The sequence below is a fragment of the Photinus pyralis genome, unplaced genomic scaffold (assembly GCF_008802855.1).
Source record: "Photinus pyralis isolate 1611_PpyrPB1 unplaced genomic scaffold, Ppyr1.3 Ppyr1.4_LG3a, whole genome shotgun sequence".
Lineage (NCBI taxonomy): Eukaryota > Metazoa > Arthropoda > Insecta > Coleoptera > Lampyridae > Photinus > Photinus pyralis.
Window position 1 is genome coordinate 10,477,329 of NW_022170509.1, and position 16,793 is coordinate 10,494,121.

Here is a 16,793-nt window from a genome sequence, read left to right on the forward strand (position 1 = left end):
GAAGTGCGCAGGGTCAATACGTAAAGGTCAAATCATGCATTCGTAGTTCCGAGGCGAGCAAAAGAATCAAGGCCAGACGACGAAAAACAAACTGTCCTTCTCCACCCGTTCATGGCGCATCCACGCCCCCACTAGGACAGTTTGACTTTTTGGTCACGATCTACCTTCTTCGGAAGAGAAGTAGCTTCTGGATTAAACGCTTGGGCAATACCTACCGTGGAAAACTCGTTTACACACAGGCCGAAAACTCGAACGGCCAGGCCGTTAAGATACAGAGACAACGCACTGCTCGGAATGAAAATTACAGGCGTACTGATCAAACCGCGCTCTCGGTAAGAGGGGGGAAGAGAGGATGTTTAGAGACCTTAAACTCACAAAACGAGATTGAAAACGGGGGGCAGTGGTTAAATCTTACTATGCCCAATCCGACGACACAGCAAACATAAAATAGTCGGTTTTTGCTGGTCGTACGAGAAAGTGTAACTTGATTAAGTAAGTCTTGATCCCCGTGTCATCGATACCACGTCAGATAATACCCCGGTTAAAAATAGGGGTGAAATCCGTTTTTATTAGAGCATTTTTTAAGAATTAGAAAAATTTTAAAACGACGGTAAAAATTTGCTGCTTTCAAGCAGCTCACATTGTGTCATATCAAGTAACGCCTAAAACCCATTGGTTTATATAATTTTAATAGAAATTTAAATTGTATAAAATTTGCAAGTGTTTCTTTTGATAAATATGTATTGCATTATTTTTGTAGTCGTTTTTGAATGAAGCTACGCAGGTACTACTATTCTGCACATTTTTTATACATGCAATACTTATATACAATATACATATATTGTATATTCTATTGGTCACTTCTTTTGCCAAAATTGTTATTCGCTCACCAACTTTGTTCGGACAATTTACCCACCAAACTGACCAAAGTTTGAGGCTTCAAACACATCCCAACTTACCTAAAATGCAAGTAATAAGTCAATGAGCTAAAAACTGCCCGAATGTTTATTGGCAAGCGTATTGCTTCAATGTAAATCAATACAACACATCCTTCATTTAGGTAATTATTAGATATTATATTAAACCAATTGAACTTCTACTGACTACCATTCCCTTCTCAAATGACAACAGTTCGCAAAACAGAATGAGTTCAATAAATGGAAAATATTTTCACGACTTCAATTGCAATGAATGGTTGATATTTTATTCCTTTTTTTAATATCGCGGAAAAATGCTTATTATTCTTTTTTTTTGACATATCGACCCGACGACGCCATGGACGGCTAGCGTCGGCGCACAAAATTCCACTCATCCAAATCTAACATTCGGGGTACTTCTACATCAGGTTTTTAGACAGTTGTACAAATTTATTGCGCCCTTGAATATCACACGATATAATGCGGTAAGTCTCTTTTACAATAAATATTTTGCCTTCGTCACGCGATTTTGTTCAAAACAAGTTGACTTGCGAAAATAGTTACTTTAGGGGTGTCCTTCTACGACTTGCCGAAATTTGTCTACTACGTAAAATCTCGAAATTAATTATATCCCGTGCACATTACTGTATTTATTCACAAACCTGCCCTTGGAAATAGACATTTTAAACGCATGTAAAATTATATTTTAATTTTGCCGACTTAATAAGGGAATCCACAGGTTTCAACATCTACGTTCTACTTTAAAATCCATCCCTACTGTCTAATTAAACATGTGATCTTTTAGGGTGTTAAATCACACATCGAAGAAGATATGGAATCCTGGCGTTATTATTATTTTCATCGCGATTATAGGAACTGCAAGTGCTCAAGAAGACTCATTACAAAGTGCTTTGAACGCCGTTAACAGACGCCAAAGGAATCTCTCCCCCGACTACAAAAATTTTTATACCGAAGGAGGTTTGGGAAGATACTACCCTCTCGATGATAAGGATGAGCTTGCTTTTTTGAAACCAGAAAGCGAACGCCATGAAACAGGTAGGTAACCTGTTATTTTGAAACAATTTTGCTGTTACATAATCCTCCTCCCTCCCCTTCTGAAAATGTAATCAGCGAAATTTGCGATTTAGTTACTGTGAAGTCAGATAAGTTTCGTGCTTTAAATTTTTAAAAATGTACAGTGTTTTCTTTTATAAATATAAGATTGCGAAATCTCCCATTTTTCCAAAGTCGCATAGTAAATTTTATTGACCACTTTGTACGAAATACCCACGCATTCGGTTGGATAGAATTTAGTTTTGCACCATATTCTTGTCAAAACCAATTAGTCAATGTCAAACTATTCAGCAGCGCCCACGATATGTAAAATTCAGAAAAGAGACATGATGAGTTTACTCATCCTATCTCAACACAGTTTTTTTAAACTATTTTTGGAGAGAAGGCAATTCGGACGATACTGGTTCAAAAGTCTGGCGATTTACAAAAAGTGTAATTCCGTCATTTGCCCCTCCCTACAAGCTCCAACATTAATTTGTAGTACGTCGGTCCGCTGTACAAGTAAACAAATTAATCTTACTTTCTTTGCCTTAAGGTTTTCCATTTGCTATTTTCTTCTCTGCAGATATGCCTGATTATGAGAAGGGGAATGAATTTAACGGAAGGAACCGCTTTATATCTTCGTTTCGCGAAAGAATAGACCAGAGCGGGGACAGTGGAAAAGATGCATTTGAAGATAGCTTCCTTAACCGATTAGGAGTCGAGTCCGAAAAGGACGATAATGATGATTTATTAGATGTAATTCACCGACGCTACCAAAAATACTACGGGCGGTATCCAGAATTCTATGAAGGTAGTGCACAAGAAGTCAGGAAACGTGGAGATTATTCCGAATACTATCCCACGTTAACCAGTTTGGGTTATGGAAGCGTTGGCTTAAGAAAAAGAAGTAGATACGAACCGAACGACTATTACCTCAACTACGCCCCTAGTGATGAACTCTTAAATGGAATTCCAGACGACAAGATCGAGCGCTTGTTAAATTACTACAAGTGGAACCGCAATCCCTACTTAAAAAACACTAAATCAAATAAATTGTCTTCGTGGTACTCTGTAGAAAAACGCTTTCCTCTCTCGAAACGAAGCAATCCCCCACCCCAAGAGCACAAGACCTCACATGACAAAACTACTCGAGTTTTGTCGTCCACGGATCCAAAAGTTGCCAAAGAATTAAACAGCATATTTGGCAATAGTAAAAGCAGTTCAGAAAATAAATCTGAAAAAAATGATAAACCAACAAATACGGTAGAAAAGGAAACACTAAAGAAAGAGCTTAATGTATCTGACACGAAAAACACTTCCAGAAAAAAAGAAACGGCCAAAAATGAGCCGGTTTCCACAGCAGAAAACGGTGAAACCCTTCAAATTAAAAAGAAGTCCATCGACTGGTCCGACTACTTCGGTTACGATCGGAAGAAGAAGTCCAAAGATGACATGGGAAACGAGTGGTTAATGGAACGTTACCACAAAGCAATTGCGATGGCAACGAAAAGGAATTTAGACAAACACGACGAAAAGCAACCGACCAACAAATTTGACAAAAATTCCAATGACGAAGAAACTAAACTGGTGGAAATGGATTTAAAATTAAAAAAAATCGAAGATTCCATCATTGACGATGCGCTAAAATATACCGGGGCGCACGAAGACGCGAGGGACTCGAAGGAAATTCAAGACATCAAAGATAGTGTTATATCCCGTTTGGCGGAGGCGTATAGCTTGGAAAAAATGCGACAAGCGTTACGTGAATACAGAACTAGCATCGCCCAACAGCGAAAGCAACTGCAGGAATCGGGAAAACTAGATAACGGGTCGTTCTACGAAGAAAAGAGAGTGTCCGTTCCTAGGAAGGAGGCTATAAATGAAGAAAAGGAACGAACAGCTGAAGCAGATAATCGCATCAAATGCACGCGCGAAGGAGAAGATTGTGATGAACAAGTGTACAAACATTCTGCTGACGTTTTAGATGAACAGTCATACTGGACCAGAGGTAATGCCATTTTGATATTTTTTAAAACCGGTAATGTGGGTTCGTGAAGTTAGCAGAACATTGACGGCACAAATGTCGAGACTAGGTGGATTGGTTAGTGCTACGTTTGTGCCGTAAAAAGTTTGTTAGCAAAACATACGGTTTGGAAATTATTTCGATTTTTAGATGTTCTGCTAATAGGCCAGTCATTGAGGATTTTTACCTGGAAATAACTCGGGAAGTACTGCAATTTTGTATGCTTGAGTGCGTAGAACTAAAATTCATAAAATGCACAATTCTAAACTTGCCGCCGGGGCCGCCATCTTTCAAAGATGGCCGTCAAACGCGGTTTTCCGCCGATATCTCCAAAACTGTGCATTTTACGAGAAAATATGTGGTGAGCAAAATTAAAGAGACGAAAATTTCCTACAAAAATGTGGTTAACATATTTTCACTAACGTTAGCCCTTACGCAGAAAAGCAGAAATTTTTAATAACCAGTGGCGTATATTTTATCCAAATAATTCAATAATCAGTTAATTAATTAATCAAATTGATTAATCAATTAGTCTATGATCAATTAATTTTAAGTAATATTAGATTCTCTATTTACGCAGGCCTGACGGACCTGGCGGTTCGTTAATGTCACTATTTTCCATGCCGAATACGTTTATCCCTATTTCGGTCGGGATCAACGTCGGCTTCTTTGAATTCGTCGGATTCTCCTTCATTCGATAAAGGAATATCGATACATATTACACAAATTACGTTTGGTTTGTGCTGTATAAAGTTTGCCGGGAAAATATACCCTTTCGAAGTTATTTCGATTTTTAGATGTCTGTAGATGTTTGCTATAACTTCACACACTTTTGTCGGCACAAATTTCGAGACTAGATGGATTGGTTAGTGCTACGTTTGGGCCGGTTTGTGTGGTAAAAAGTTTGCCCATTGCCTTTGAAGGTTATCTCAAGTTTTAGATGTTCTGGAAACCTTGTACACTTTTGTCGCTATACTGTTGAAACTAAGTATAATGTTAATGTCGCGCATGGGTTAATGCTATCTTTGTGCCGGAGTGTATAGTAAAAAGTTTGACCAAAAAAGGAACGGTGTGAAAACTCCCAGCACGTTTTTAATATTATAGCTTTCACACAAGCGTAGTGTGCTTTTGATGACACTTTATTGTCTAATTTGTTGGCAATTGTATGCCATACATTTGCAGATGGTTTGTTTATATAATTATATTCCTTGTGTTGGAGAAGAACGTGTGTGTCAGCTTCGTTTTTTCAATGACAGCCTTTCGCGGTGTGTTGTACCTAATGCAAAATAATTGAAGTTACAATTAGATCTGCCTGTAGTGTACTTAGTCATTCGTGATTGGGTCTCCAAATGGTAAAGTACTCAGGGGATAACTGTTATATAAGTCCAAATCTGCTAAACTCGATTGCACTACATGAAATAGATAAGAATCCCTAAGTTCCGCCGTTGTATATAAGTACAAGATAAGTGTAGGTACAGTCAGGAAAAAAAATTTCGGACCGAATCGCATGTGTTTAGTGGAACACCTTGTATATTTTAATGTAAAAAGGTTGCATATTAAATATTTTATTTTATTTTTGAGTGGGCGGGGTTTTATCCAAGGTCGCTCTACCAACCCAACCCACTATACATTTACAAATATCTATGCCCGAACGTCGATTCGAACCAGGGACCCATAGTACCGCACTTCAGCCTTAGCTGAATTACGCCACACGGTTGGTTGGTTTTCTTTGCGATTTTTTTAAACTTTATTACTTTAAGTCACAGTAGGCTATGAAAAACAATTTTTTATTTCGTTCTCAAGTTTCTATAATTTTTTTTATTTACTTTCTTGTGCCAGACTCTTTGTCTGTTAAAATGTTTCCAGCTTCAATGTCAACACAGTTTAGTTTCTAGATCAGCTTATGTTTCATATTGCCTACTGTGGTTTAAAGTAGTAAATAAAGTGTATTTAGGTAAATTGCATATATCATCTACAATATTACTTTTCCGCACCCATATATGGGTAAGTATTGTTTTCATCACAGAAAAAAGTCCGTTGTCCGGGTTGTTTTTAGCACGATAACTCAAAATTGAATGGGACAAATTGCGTACCTTTTTTCAGTCCTTGCCGCGTGGATACGGCACCTATTAATCTTCAAACTGGTAGGCCGTTTTCTTCTGCGCATGCGCAAAAGTAACTTTGTTACTTATGGACCGATCTTACTGAAATTTTAGCATTAGCATCCTTTACTAAGGGCAAATCGGTCGATTATCTCAAACATATCAAAAGCTTCTTTCGCGCATGTGCAAAAGTAAATTTCTTATTTGTTGACAAATTTTTGTGAAATTTTAACGGTAAATTAAATTGAACATCCATGTAGTTAATTGCCACATCGATTAGATACTTTGCTCAATAAAAGGCGAAGCGATGCATCACAAGTAAATACAATAAAAGGAAAGTGCTGGGTCTCAACAAATGCTACCGTGCGGAAAAGTTAGTTTTGAAAAAACACATTTTTGATATTGATATTGAAATTGATTAAAGAACAACTTCAAATACTCATTTAAAAGCTTGAAACTGGAATCCAAACCGTAAGGTTTTTTTGACGGTGGATTACAGCATTGAACATCAAAATAGCCGCACTTAAGAGGACTATACACCGAAGGTAATGAGATTTTGCAAATAACGGGCAAATGGTTTGAAAGAATTATCTGAAATTTTTTTACTGTCATTTTAAATTCATAGTCTACCATGAAAAGTGTTTATTATGACCATTCCATGCTATAGTAATTTAATTTAGAGATTTTAGTCCATAAAACAATATTCGTATTTTATTATTATTAATGCAAAAAAGAAATTTTCCTTTCAAGCGGCTGTGAGGTGGCGCCGCCTAACGAAGTAACCAAAAGTAAGTGCTAAGTGGTCGTCAGAAAAAGAAACAGTGGTGCATAGTTTTCTTGCGTAGGAGCGTGATGGTGTGGTTAGAACTGCATATCAATTAGTCACGTGCAAGGTCACGTGCTATAGGTATGGCGCTCTTAACGTAAAATTAACAAATAATCACATACAATATAACTGATTGATTTAACTAATAAGATGTGAAAATTGACATGTCTATCGCCATAGAAGATGGCGACGACTAAAATAAAATATTAAAATTAATTGATCATAGACTAATTAATTTATCAATTTGATTAATTAATTAAATGATTAACGAATTATTTGGATAAAATATACGTCACTGGTTATTAAAAATTTCTGCTTTTCTGCGTAAGGGCTAACTTTACATTTTTTGGAGGAAATTTTCGTCTCTTTAATTTTGCTCACTACATATTTTCTCGTAAAATGCGCAGTTTTGGAGATATCGGCGGAAAACCGCTTTTGACGGTCATCTTTGCAAGATGGCCGCAAGTTTGGAATTCTGGATTTTATGAATTCGAGTTATTTTCATGTAAAAATCCTCAATGACTGGCCTATTAGCAGAACATCTAAAAATCGAAATAATTTCCAAACGGTACGTTTTGCTGGAAAACTTTTTACGGCACAAACGTAGCACTAACCATCCACCTAGTCTCGACATTTATGCCGTCAATGTTCTGCTAACTTCACCGACCCCGGTAATGTCAGTAAAAAACCAAATCGTCGCAAAATTTATACTTTTACTAATTTAATAATTCCATTTCCTTGCAGGAGACTGTCCACAAATTGAAATGGCGTGTAATGACGTTGCGGAAGTATTAGGCATCTACGGAAGAACTCTGGAGCCAGCATGTAACATGCATCAAATCTGCCTTTACTGTGTATGTATAGATGCGACTTTATAAAAAAGGATAATAACAATTTTGATAATTACAGGGTGAGAATAGTTGGTTTGCTCCTACTCGCCAGTGCAACGTCCTCTTCTTGGCCAAAGCTGACGAGCTTTGCGACGGAGATGTAGAATGCCATAAGATCGCTAATCATTCAGTTCGATACCTCTTAGACGTTTACAGATCTGCACAGATGGAACATAAAAAGGAATGTAACCTGTCTTGTCCTAATAACAGACGATAAATGTGCTAAATTTTTGTATTTCATGTTTGCGTATGAAGCAAAATGTAGTTATCATTTCAAGAGGATATCAGTTGTTATATTTAATTAGGTGTAATTAAATTAATCTTATTTTTGAGATCTAGGTACTAAAATTAAGCCATATCCAACTCATTAAATCTTCAAATTTAATTTGTTTAATAGTACATGGATGTTTAATTGCATGTTATCAATTTCTAATTATTGTATATTCCATGAGTGTTGCTTACTTATAAATTATAATCAAACATTGGTAATAAATGTCACATAAACTGACCCACCCTTGCTAAATTTCTAATAGTAATCTTTGAATATTGTGTTCATCAAAAATATTCCAGGCACTTTACAAAAAAATGTTAGCCATGTTTAGTTAAGATTTTTTAATGTCGTCGATGATAGTATACACTAGCTCGTTTGAAAAATAATGACAATAAATGAGTAATTATGGCAAAGTATTATGTCTTGTAAATTGGATACCAATATGCAACGTCTTCGGCTGAATCTTTGGAGCTCAAATTACGGAATATAAGAAGGCATCAATTGAACTGGTAATGAACTAACGGGCAAAAGCGTCTTTGATAAAACAAATTTCGTAAAGCTAGTGAGTCTGAGAAAATGTCTTTATGGGATTCTTATGACACTTAGACACCAAAGTATAACTAACACATAGGTATTCAAAGGTGGCCAACATTTTTCGATTTCAAATTTTAACAGGATCCGGTTAGCTTTTGGGGGGAAGAGCCATTCCGGTAGCCATTTTATAACGTTGCCGTGTTGTTACTGTAGTGTGAAGCTGGCGTGGACCCTGGGGATTAAGTACACTACACAATCGAAAAATAAGTCATAATCTTATGTCACTCCACAAATGATGGGAGTGCTGAAGAGCATACCACTAAATCCTAATATAAATATCACAACAAATTAAAAAAATTGAATCAAAGAAAACGCGATAACGGGCTCCCGTTACAGTTTTTAAACGCTATCGATTATAATATTTGTGATTGTTCAAAGGTCAAAGTGTCTAAATGAAAGATTTCAAAGGGTTTGAATTTTTCATTGTGGCCCAATTGGGTAGGTACTATTTTGAGGAGGGTTTTTTCATAGATAATTAAGAGGGTTTTTTGCGATCCACCAAAATGGCGCATTTATATGTGGCGGCGTCAGAAGTGAGTACCGACAAAGGGCAAGTCAAACCTTCAAACGTAAATTGCGGATGAAAGAGACGTCGGAAATGGATACGGACAAAGGGAATGTGGTAGCCCCCGACAAGATCTTACTGATGGTGGAGTCAAAACTGGCTAGTGATGCGGGCCTCGCTAACCAAGATGCCGGCGGCGGTATATATTGAACCTAATGTGACCGGTTCTCAAGATGTCTGCAATAAAAAAAGAGCTCGGCTTCTAGGCTTTTTTTGAAGGCAGATTATCCCTTCTCTAATTTTTATACTACATTTCTTCCAAATGGAATTGTGATTCCTAAGGGGCCACAAAGTCTATTCACAAAAGTTAAATCTTGGTATACCGTTCGCTTTAAAATTTGCTTTATGTCCTTAACGTAACTTACCAACATAACCAAATTCAAATTGACTATTTAAATTAGATTTTTCAAAACTGGTAAACCAAATTTATGCCGACGGCTAGCTATTATACGTTCAAGGAAAGTGGACATTTGCTGTAGGCATACCTGAAAAAATTATCAACGCTGCTGGTATGATCTCCAAAAGGTTGATGAGAAAAAAATCTTGCAAAGGAATGCGGCTCGACCTTTGACATCCCACGCAATTGCACAAAATTACGCAATTCGTCGCTAAACTAAATGTTAAAACTGTTATCTGCGAACAAATAGCGACAGAGGTTGAATTACGTTGTGCAGTTTATTTTTAGTCCACTTCCCTAGTTTCAGGGCCAAAAAGTGCAAATCCGCGCGATTTCAAATTTCAGCTGCCATTAATTCATGACTCATTTCCAGTTTCACGATGTATATTCTATCGTGGTTTCACGCGGCTTCCCGCGAGCGAAATCCTCTATCGTCGTTTCAGCGCGATCTCGTTCTCGCGTGTACCTACTTACTAATTTCTCGCCAATTGTATATATTTTTAATCGTGCGACGCGAGCACTATCGCGGCCTCGTGTCCAATGCCCCCCGGCTATTTCTGAACGACCCAATACCCACCAAAATTACGCCCATTAAACATTCGAATCTGTTCCAATCAACTTAAGCATCTTTCAACCACTGAAAGTCCAAACCGACTGCTCCCATCATATCCGCGTTGATTCAAAATTCCGTCGCATCGGTAGAAACGAAAACACGCGGCACTCTGGTAATGAGAGATTGTCACGTAGGTAATTCTAGTTAATCCATTTAACGGGTACTACGCGCTTCTGCTTACGTTGACTTAAACAGTCACTTTGAAAGACGTATTAGATACAAGTACCACTGCCTTTCTTCTATAACACCATTATTATCACCAAGATTGAACGTCATGCATAAACTACGCTCAACTACCGCCGACTGGGATACACCAAAACCCTCCACCACCAAAAAAGCAACTATTCACGTCTTTCTCTGCTATTTAAAACAATTATTTCCATTCCACTTCCATGTGCGCCTTGGAATAAATTAAATATCTGTGTTCACTATGGCGAGAAATCATCTGCCATAACACGTGCTTATCGTGAAACTAATTACCCTATGCAGGATAACGCTCTTATCGCAATGACCGGAGATAACTATTAAGTGCGTACCTTAGTCTATTTCCTCGATACGGATCTCCATTTCGTTGTCTTGGTAACGTTACTATCGAATTATAGAATCGTAGCTAGCGTTCTTTTCTTCATCGGCGGTGTTAAATCTTTTTAAAATTCGGCATTTCTTCATAAGAGTTGATGTCATCCCTTATCAGTATAACCTTTTGTGAAACGTGCTCCTCGTAGTGCCTCGTTACGGAAATTTTGTACTCCCTTCATATAACCTCTCGTATATAATTTAATTCGCCGACCCGGGTGAACTGACATTTTAGACACCTCCCCTGTTTGTTCAGGTCCGTCCACAGAACCAGGACTTCCGTCGGTATTACTATTCCACTTTCGGCCTTCGAATCTATCTCTTCTTAATTTTTGTTGAAATTTCTTTTTTTTTAGACGTTCTTTATTAAATTAACTTTCGATTAAATTATCACTACCTACCCCTGTAGGTAATTAATCCTGTATGAATGGACCTTTACAACTTTTGCGCCACTAAATTCATCAATACGATTTCGCTTTTCTTGAATAAACGTCTGGATACCAAAAAAAATGTTGCCCTAAGATAAACTCTCTCTAACTTAAATTTAAATATCGACCTAACTTTCCGCTTACCTAATGCCCCACGTTGGGCGCCAAATAAAAATGCTATGTGCATTGGCAAACAGTCACTGAACCACCCATAAGCACCTGTCCAGTTAGCTAAATTAAACACAGCTACAACCAAAATCTTTTATACGAAATGATTATAATTTTTTCAGGACACGTTCAGTGTCTGCTACTACGAAAAATCTCGAAAAGACTTTAATTTGATTAATTAACACATTTTTATTTAAACACCGGGCATGAGTACCATTAGGAAAATTTAGCATGAACTCTCTCTAGGTCGTAATTTGGGCTCGGTTACACACAAGATACATTTACTGACTTGTATTAGACAAAATCAATCAATAAGTTGAAAAAAAGAAAGCACACAGTGCTTACAAACAAAGTCCACGCCACAAGCGATCGATTGAAACAATTAATTAAAGAAAAGTTAATTACCTACCTTAACGTGTTAATCCAAAATATCCGGTCGTAAATGCAATTTTCAAAAAACAAAACGCACAAACACAGACACCGACAACCAATTGCTGTTGCTGCTGGATCTTCACTTTTTTATTTTAATTGCACTTGAATGTCGATATAGATGACACTGGGTTCGTTTGAATTACTGAGAAAGGCTTCACATAATCGATAAACGCACGAACGACAACTTTTTCGTAAACGTACTACACTACTTTGAACGACGTATTAGATAAAATCAACTGACTTTCACCTTTATTATCACCAAGACTGAACGTCTTGCAACAAACTACGCTGACTGCGATACACTAAAAATCTCCACCACCAAAAAAGCAACGATTCGCGTCTTCCTCTGCTATTTAAAACCATTTCCAACTGCTTCTTTGAATAAATTAAACGCATGTGTTCACTACGGCGAAAAATCATCAAATTGAAATTCACACATAGAGGGTGACCCATTGTTATTATAAGTGCTGAAGTCAAATAAAACATCCGCATGGCATAGTTTACACAATAATATTTATCTATATTTTACATCCCACATTGTGTTTGCTGTACGCAAAAGAACGAAATTCATTATTATTTATTAAACAATACTGCAGCTTGATTAGATGGAGAAAAGCACATTGATATTTATACAGGGTGGCGCAACGAAAACGAAATAGACTGAATAACTTGTAAAGGAATAGTTTTTAAAATAAACGCAAAAATATTTCGATTTTGGTTGGTAGGGGGGCATCTTTAACTTCAAAATTTACAACCCTGCTGTCAATCCCCTAAGCAGGGTTTACAACCCATTCGATAATTTTAAATTGAACGTTGGGTCGAGTGACACGTCATTGGAAAGGGCTCTTAATTTCCTACACGCCTATATGGTTTATTTTTCAAATTTGAGCTTTGTTTGTAGGATACAGGGTGTCAAATCACAAATATCTTCCAAAATAGTCGCTCGAATTTGAAAAGTAAACCATAAGCGTATAGGAAATTAAAAGCCCTTTCCAGTAATGTGCCACTCGACCCACCGTTCAATTTACAATTAATGAAGGGGTGGCAAACCAGCTTAGGAGACTGACAGCAGGAGTGTAAATTTTGAAGTAAATGATATCACCCTTCCAACCAAAACCGACATGTTTGTGCGTTATGTTTCAAAAACTATTTCTTATATTCATAGGTATTCAGTCTGCTTCGTTTTCGTTGGGCCACCCTGTATATTTCAATGTCAACAAGTATTTCATGATGAACTTTAAATGTATTTATTATACAGGGTGGTTCAAAAAGTTGTTTATATCTCAGGAGCATAAGAATCAAATATGATAATCTCGTCAACTGAACAAGATCTTACCTTGTATCCTTGTATAGAGGGTAACAACTTACCTTCTAAAATCTGTTAGGGTACTGCAGTCATCTAAGATCTGGGAGGGTGAGTCACTCCAACTGTCAACAATGTAACTTTGGTCCATGGTTCAAATGGTGAAGAGAGTAAACACATTTCCAATCTAAATCCAAAATATAAAATGAATAAAATAAAAAAAAATAAAATAAATAACTGGTGCTTAGTACCCAATGTGAAAGTTCCCCCATATTAGATTTTTGTTTGTCTACAGCCTGTTAAATTTTGAACTGAATTTTTTAATTATAGAAATCGTATGCCACCACCATTCAGGGTTAAGACACATAAATGTATACACAAAGAAAACTAAATTTATAAACAATTCCACATCCGTGATTTAATTCCCAATAAAAGATTAAGTACAAAACGTATTAAATTGTAAAACATGCAACTATAATGAACCAATAAATACAAAAAGTATATACTGAATTAGCTAACCCTAAATCACACAACAAACATTAAATATCTTCGACCTTTCCATTGCAAGGCGTAATGAAAGGTTAGAGATAACGACAATGGAAATAACTTAAACCCAATACTGATTTCTACGCAACATTATATTATTTCTAAGTTGGCACGAAGGATCAGACGCATCACAGCTACTCCAATCATCCAAATGTTCTTCAATACCGTAGGGATAACGAGTGTGTGTGTCGCTTAACGGAGTGACCTTGCATTGTGGAAGAGTGGAAGGAAGAGAAGAGTTAAATTCGTCGTGTAAATGTTGCTTAATGGGAGATGGCGACGTCATAAGGGTATCGGGAGGGCGTGGTAACGGAATGGGTTGAAGGGACTGTGTATCTTTGGTGATATCAGGTTCAAGAGCACGACATTTTATTATTACGATTACTGTGACCCCCAAAACAATTACACCAACCACCATACTAACTACAATTACAAGTGTTAAATAACGACTAATTAATTTTATACTTACCAATTAAAAAATAGTCTCTAGTCATGTTGGGGCTAGCAACGTGCGTCGCGCCGTCACGTCCGGCAGGATCACTCGGACTGGATAACGTCGTATACACATCCAATTGTGAATTTGCCTTGATCGTAATTTTTAACTTTCCCATTGCCGGCTGAAATATGGTTGCCGCGAGAATGAAATGTAATTCGTCGCTAAGACCGTCCCAAACAACGTCTAAGTCTCTTGTTATTAAGTAAATAAGGCCACTTTGAACTTCTTCGTGTGTAAAACTGCTTATCAACGAATCAAGTACATTTCTTGTCTGTCCGGAGCTACGAATTATTTTCCGCACCTGACCGTACTTGGGAAACTCGACTATGCTGTACGAGGGATTACTATTAGTCAGTTTCGCGAGGGGCGTCGCATCTAAAACGTTGACACCTATTCGATTGCTTGTGCCGGCAATAATTGTGACGTTTCGTATTTGCATCAATGGTTGAACTTTCAAGGTCACGTCGACTAAGTCACCTATCGTCGTGTTGACGACGTTTATGGTCACATATATTCTAATACTATCATTTGCAGTAGTCATGTCAGTTTGCATGTACATAACTTCGCCGTTATCCAAATGCGCCTGCTTAAAGGATGTAGCCGGAGCATCTTTTACATACACAACACCATGTCTCGGTCCATCCTGTATTACATATTGTATCTTAAGTACATCTGCATTCGTCTCAATAGCAAACTGTTTCCGAGATAGCAGTACAACATTCGAACCTTGCTGGATGTACAGTGGAACTCCTACGGATACATTGAACAAAATCGGCGTCACTTGAATATTGAAAACTGTGTAATCGTGGCGAAATTTTCCGTCCCAAACTCTCAAATGGAAAACGTCCGCCAGCAAAACCCCATCGTGAATATACACTAAACGACCCATGTCGATATCATCTTGAGAAAAGTGGCTAATTGGTATACCCTCGGGCAACAAAATCAATCGACCTTCCGAAGGTGCAGTAATAATATCGTAAAGTATATCCACAGGTGCAGTATCGGGATCTTCAGTACACAACTCCATATTGGTAATCGTGTGATTTTCGCCTTGAACGACGACGAAGTGGGGCGCCGGTGTAACAAGCTTGAAAGGTTGATCGTTTATCGGGTCGATTTGAATCGGAATCGTAATGTTGCACAAAGTAATATATCCAGGCAGTAGATATAATGACAAAAACACATTATCTTCTAAGGTATCTGAATGATCATGCTGGTAGTACACTTGTCCATTTTCCAACTGGTTTTGGGTAAAAGTAGTTAGATTAGATTCGGGTTGCAAAAAAACCTGGCCGTGGATCGAATTGGTCACGGTGGACGCGTGAATTATAGGCGACTTTAATCCGGAGTGGTTTTCCAGAAATGAGACTACTCCCGACAAGTTGAGCTTGATGTTCGTTATGCCACCTTCATCTACTCTCACCTTGGGAATGTTTATGTATGCATCTAAGCCGCCCGAAGATACTGATATATCGATTTTAAATTTCTATAACAAATACACTCGTTAGTGAAATTAATTTTTGATCGTCCTCAAGACTTTGGGCCATTTTACCCATACCTCCCAGAGCCTCCCCAAAAACGTTTACGTTTGGCACTCACATGAAAAGGACCAAACCTGTCTGAGGGGTATGGAATACGGAAACAAGTTAGAAAGTCAAATGACGAGGCGTATTTTCCTCCTAATAATATCAATGCTAGGACCAGGAAAAAATACCGGTAGGCACGAGATCCTTACCCCATTCTCTTTCAAATGAGCCGCCTATCGTCGAAGTCTATACGGTTTATTCAAAAATTGTGGAGCGTATACAAATAATTTAAAAAAATGCTTACATATGATTATTTAAATGCTTTCATAAATTAGAGTTGGCATTGCGCAGGCGCAAAATCAAATTCTGAAACGGTTCTTAGTTTTATTTTTATGAAGTTTATTAAGTGCGTATATAGGTATTAAATTTCATTTAGATTCGTAAATAAGAAAATTGGCATTGCGCATGCGCAAAAAACCAAATTGGAAACAGATTTTATTCTAAATGTCTATGTGTCAATATTCATTTAAGTGTTTTTATAAATAAGAAAATTGGCATTGCGCATGCGCAAAACAATATTTTGAAATTGAATTTTACTTATATTCATAGTATTTGCATATAAAGTTTCATTTAAATATTTTCATAAATAAAAAAGTTTAGTGCACATACGTTAAACTAAATTTTTGAGACTGCGCATGCGCAAAACCAAAAAATATCGATATGCACGGAATCCTTGGACCAAGCCCTTTCAAACGAGCCCCATATCGCCCAAATGGATTAAGTCGTGTAGAAGGAGTGACACTCACATGAAAACGAATTAATTAGTTGACCCTTTTCCCTAAAACCATCACTGTCGTGATAAAATCAGAAATGTTCTTCCAGCAAAGTAAGACACACTGACTCTTTCCCAATTACACCCCCCATCTTTATGGTATTTTATAGAGTTTGCGTATACTTGGGAGCCCCCCTCTCCAGACCTCCCTCCCCGATGCTACATTCCTTCTCAGAAACGTTTAGGATCGGCACTCACATGAAAAAAGTAATCGGAATTTTCTGATTTTCTT

General features: G+C 37.4%; 2 protein-coding genes across 3 annotated transcripts in view; one reads left to right on the forward strand and one right to left on the reverse strand.

Moving 5' to 3' along the window:
* Window positions 1–16,793, reverse strand: part of LOC116165932 (chondroitin sulfate proteoglycan 4) — a 60,305-nt gene that overhangs the window by 12,002 nt on the left and 31,510 nt on the right. Inside the window, exons 11-12 of one of the 2 annotated variants that reach the window (XR_004144216.1) lie at window positions 14,177–15,689; window positions 13,227–13,348 (exon numbers count right to left, since the gene is read on the reverse strand). Coding sequence is in view for 1 of the 2 variants with exons in the window: in XM_031480702.1 (XP_031336562.1) it covers window positions 13,769–14,130; window positions 14,177–15,689 (1,875 nt within the window). In the remaining variant the exon portion in view is untranslated. Of the gene's footprint in view, window positions 1–13,226; window positions 13,349–13,553; window positions 14,131–14,176; window positions 15,690–16,793 lie in introns of those variants that run through there. The other variant, XM_031480702.1, reaches the window with a different exon arrangement.
* LOC116165933 lies at window positions 1,266–8,501 on the forward strand. The gene is made up of 5 exons (XM_031480703.1): window positions 1,266–1,402; window positions 1,723–1,973; window positions 2,557–3,981; window positions 7,669–7,778; window positions 7,834–8,501. The coding sequence occupies exons 1-5, from the start codon at window positions 1,398–1,400 to the stop codon at window positions 8,029–8,031; spliced, it is 1,989 nt and encodes a 662-aa protein (XP_031336563.1). The 5' UTR covers window positions 1,266–1,397; the 3' UTR covers window positions 8,032–8,501.

Coding starts and splice junctions, on each gene's coding strand:
- LOC116165933 (XM_031480703.1), top strand. Junction 3,982..7,668: donor ACAGTCATACTGGACCAGAG/GTAATGCCATTT, acceptor ATTTCCTTGCAG/GAGACTGTCCACAAATTGAA. Junction 7,779..7,833: donor ATCAAATCTGCCTTTACTGT/GTATGTATAGAT, acceptor TGATAATTACAG/GGTGAGAATAGTTGGTTTGC.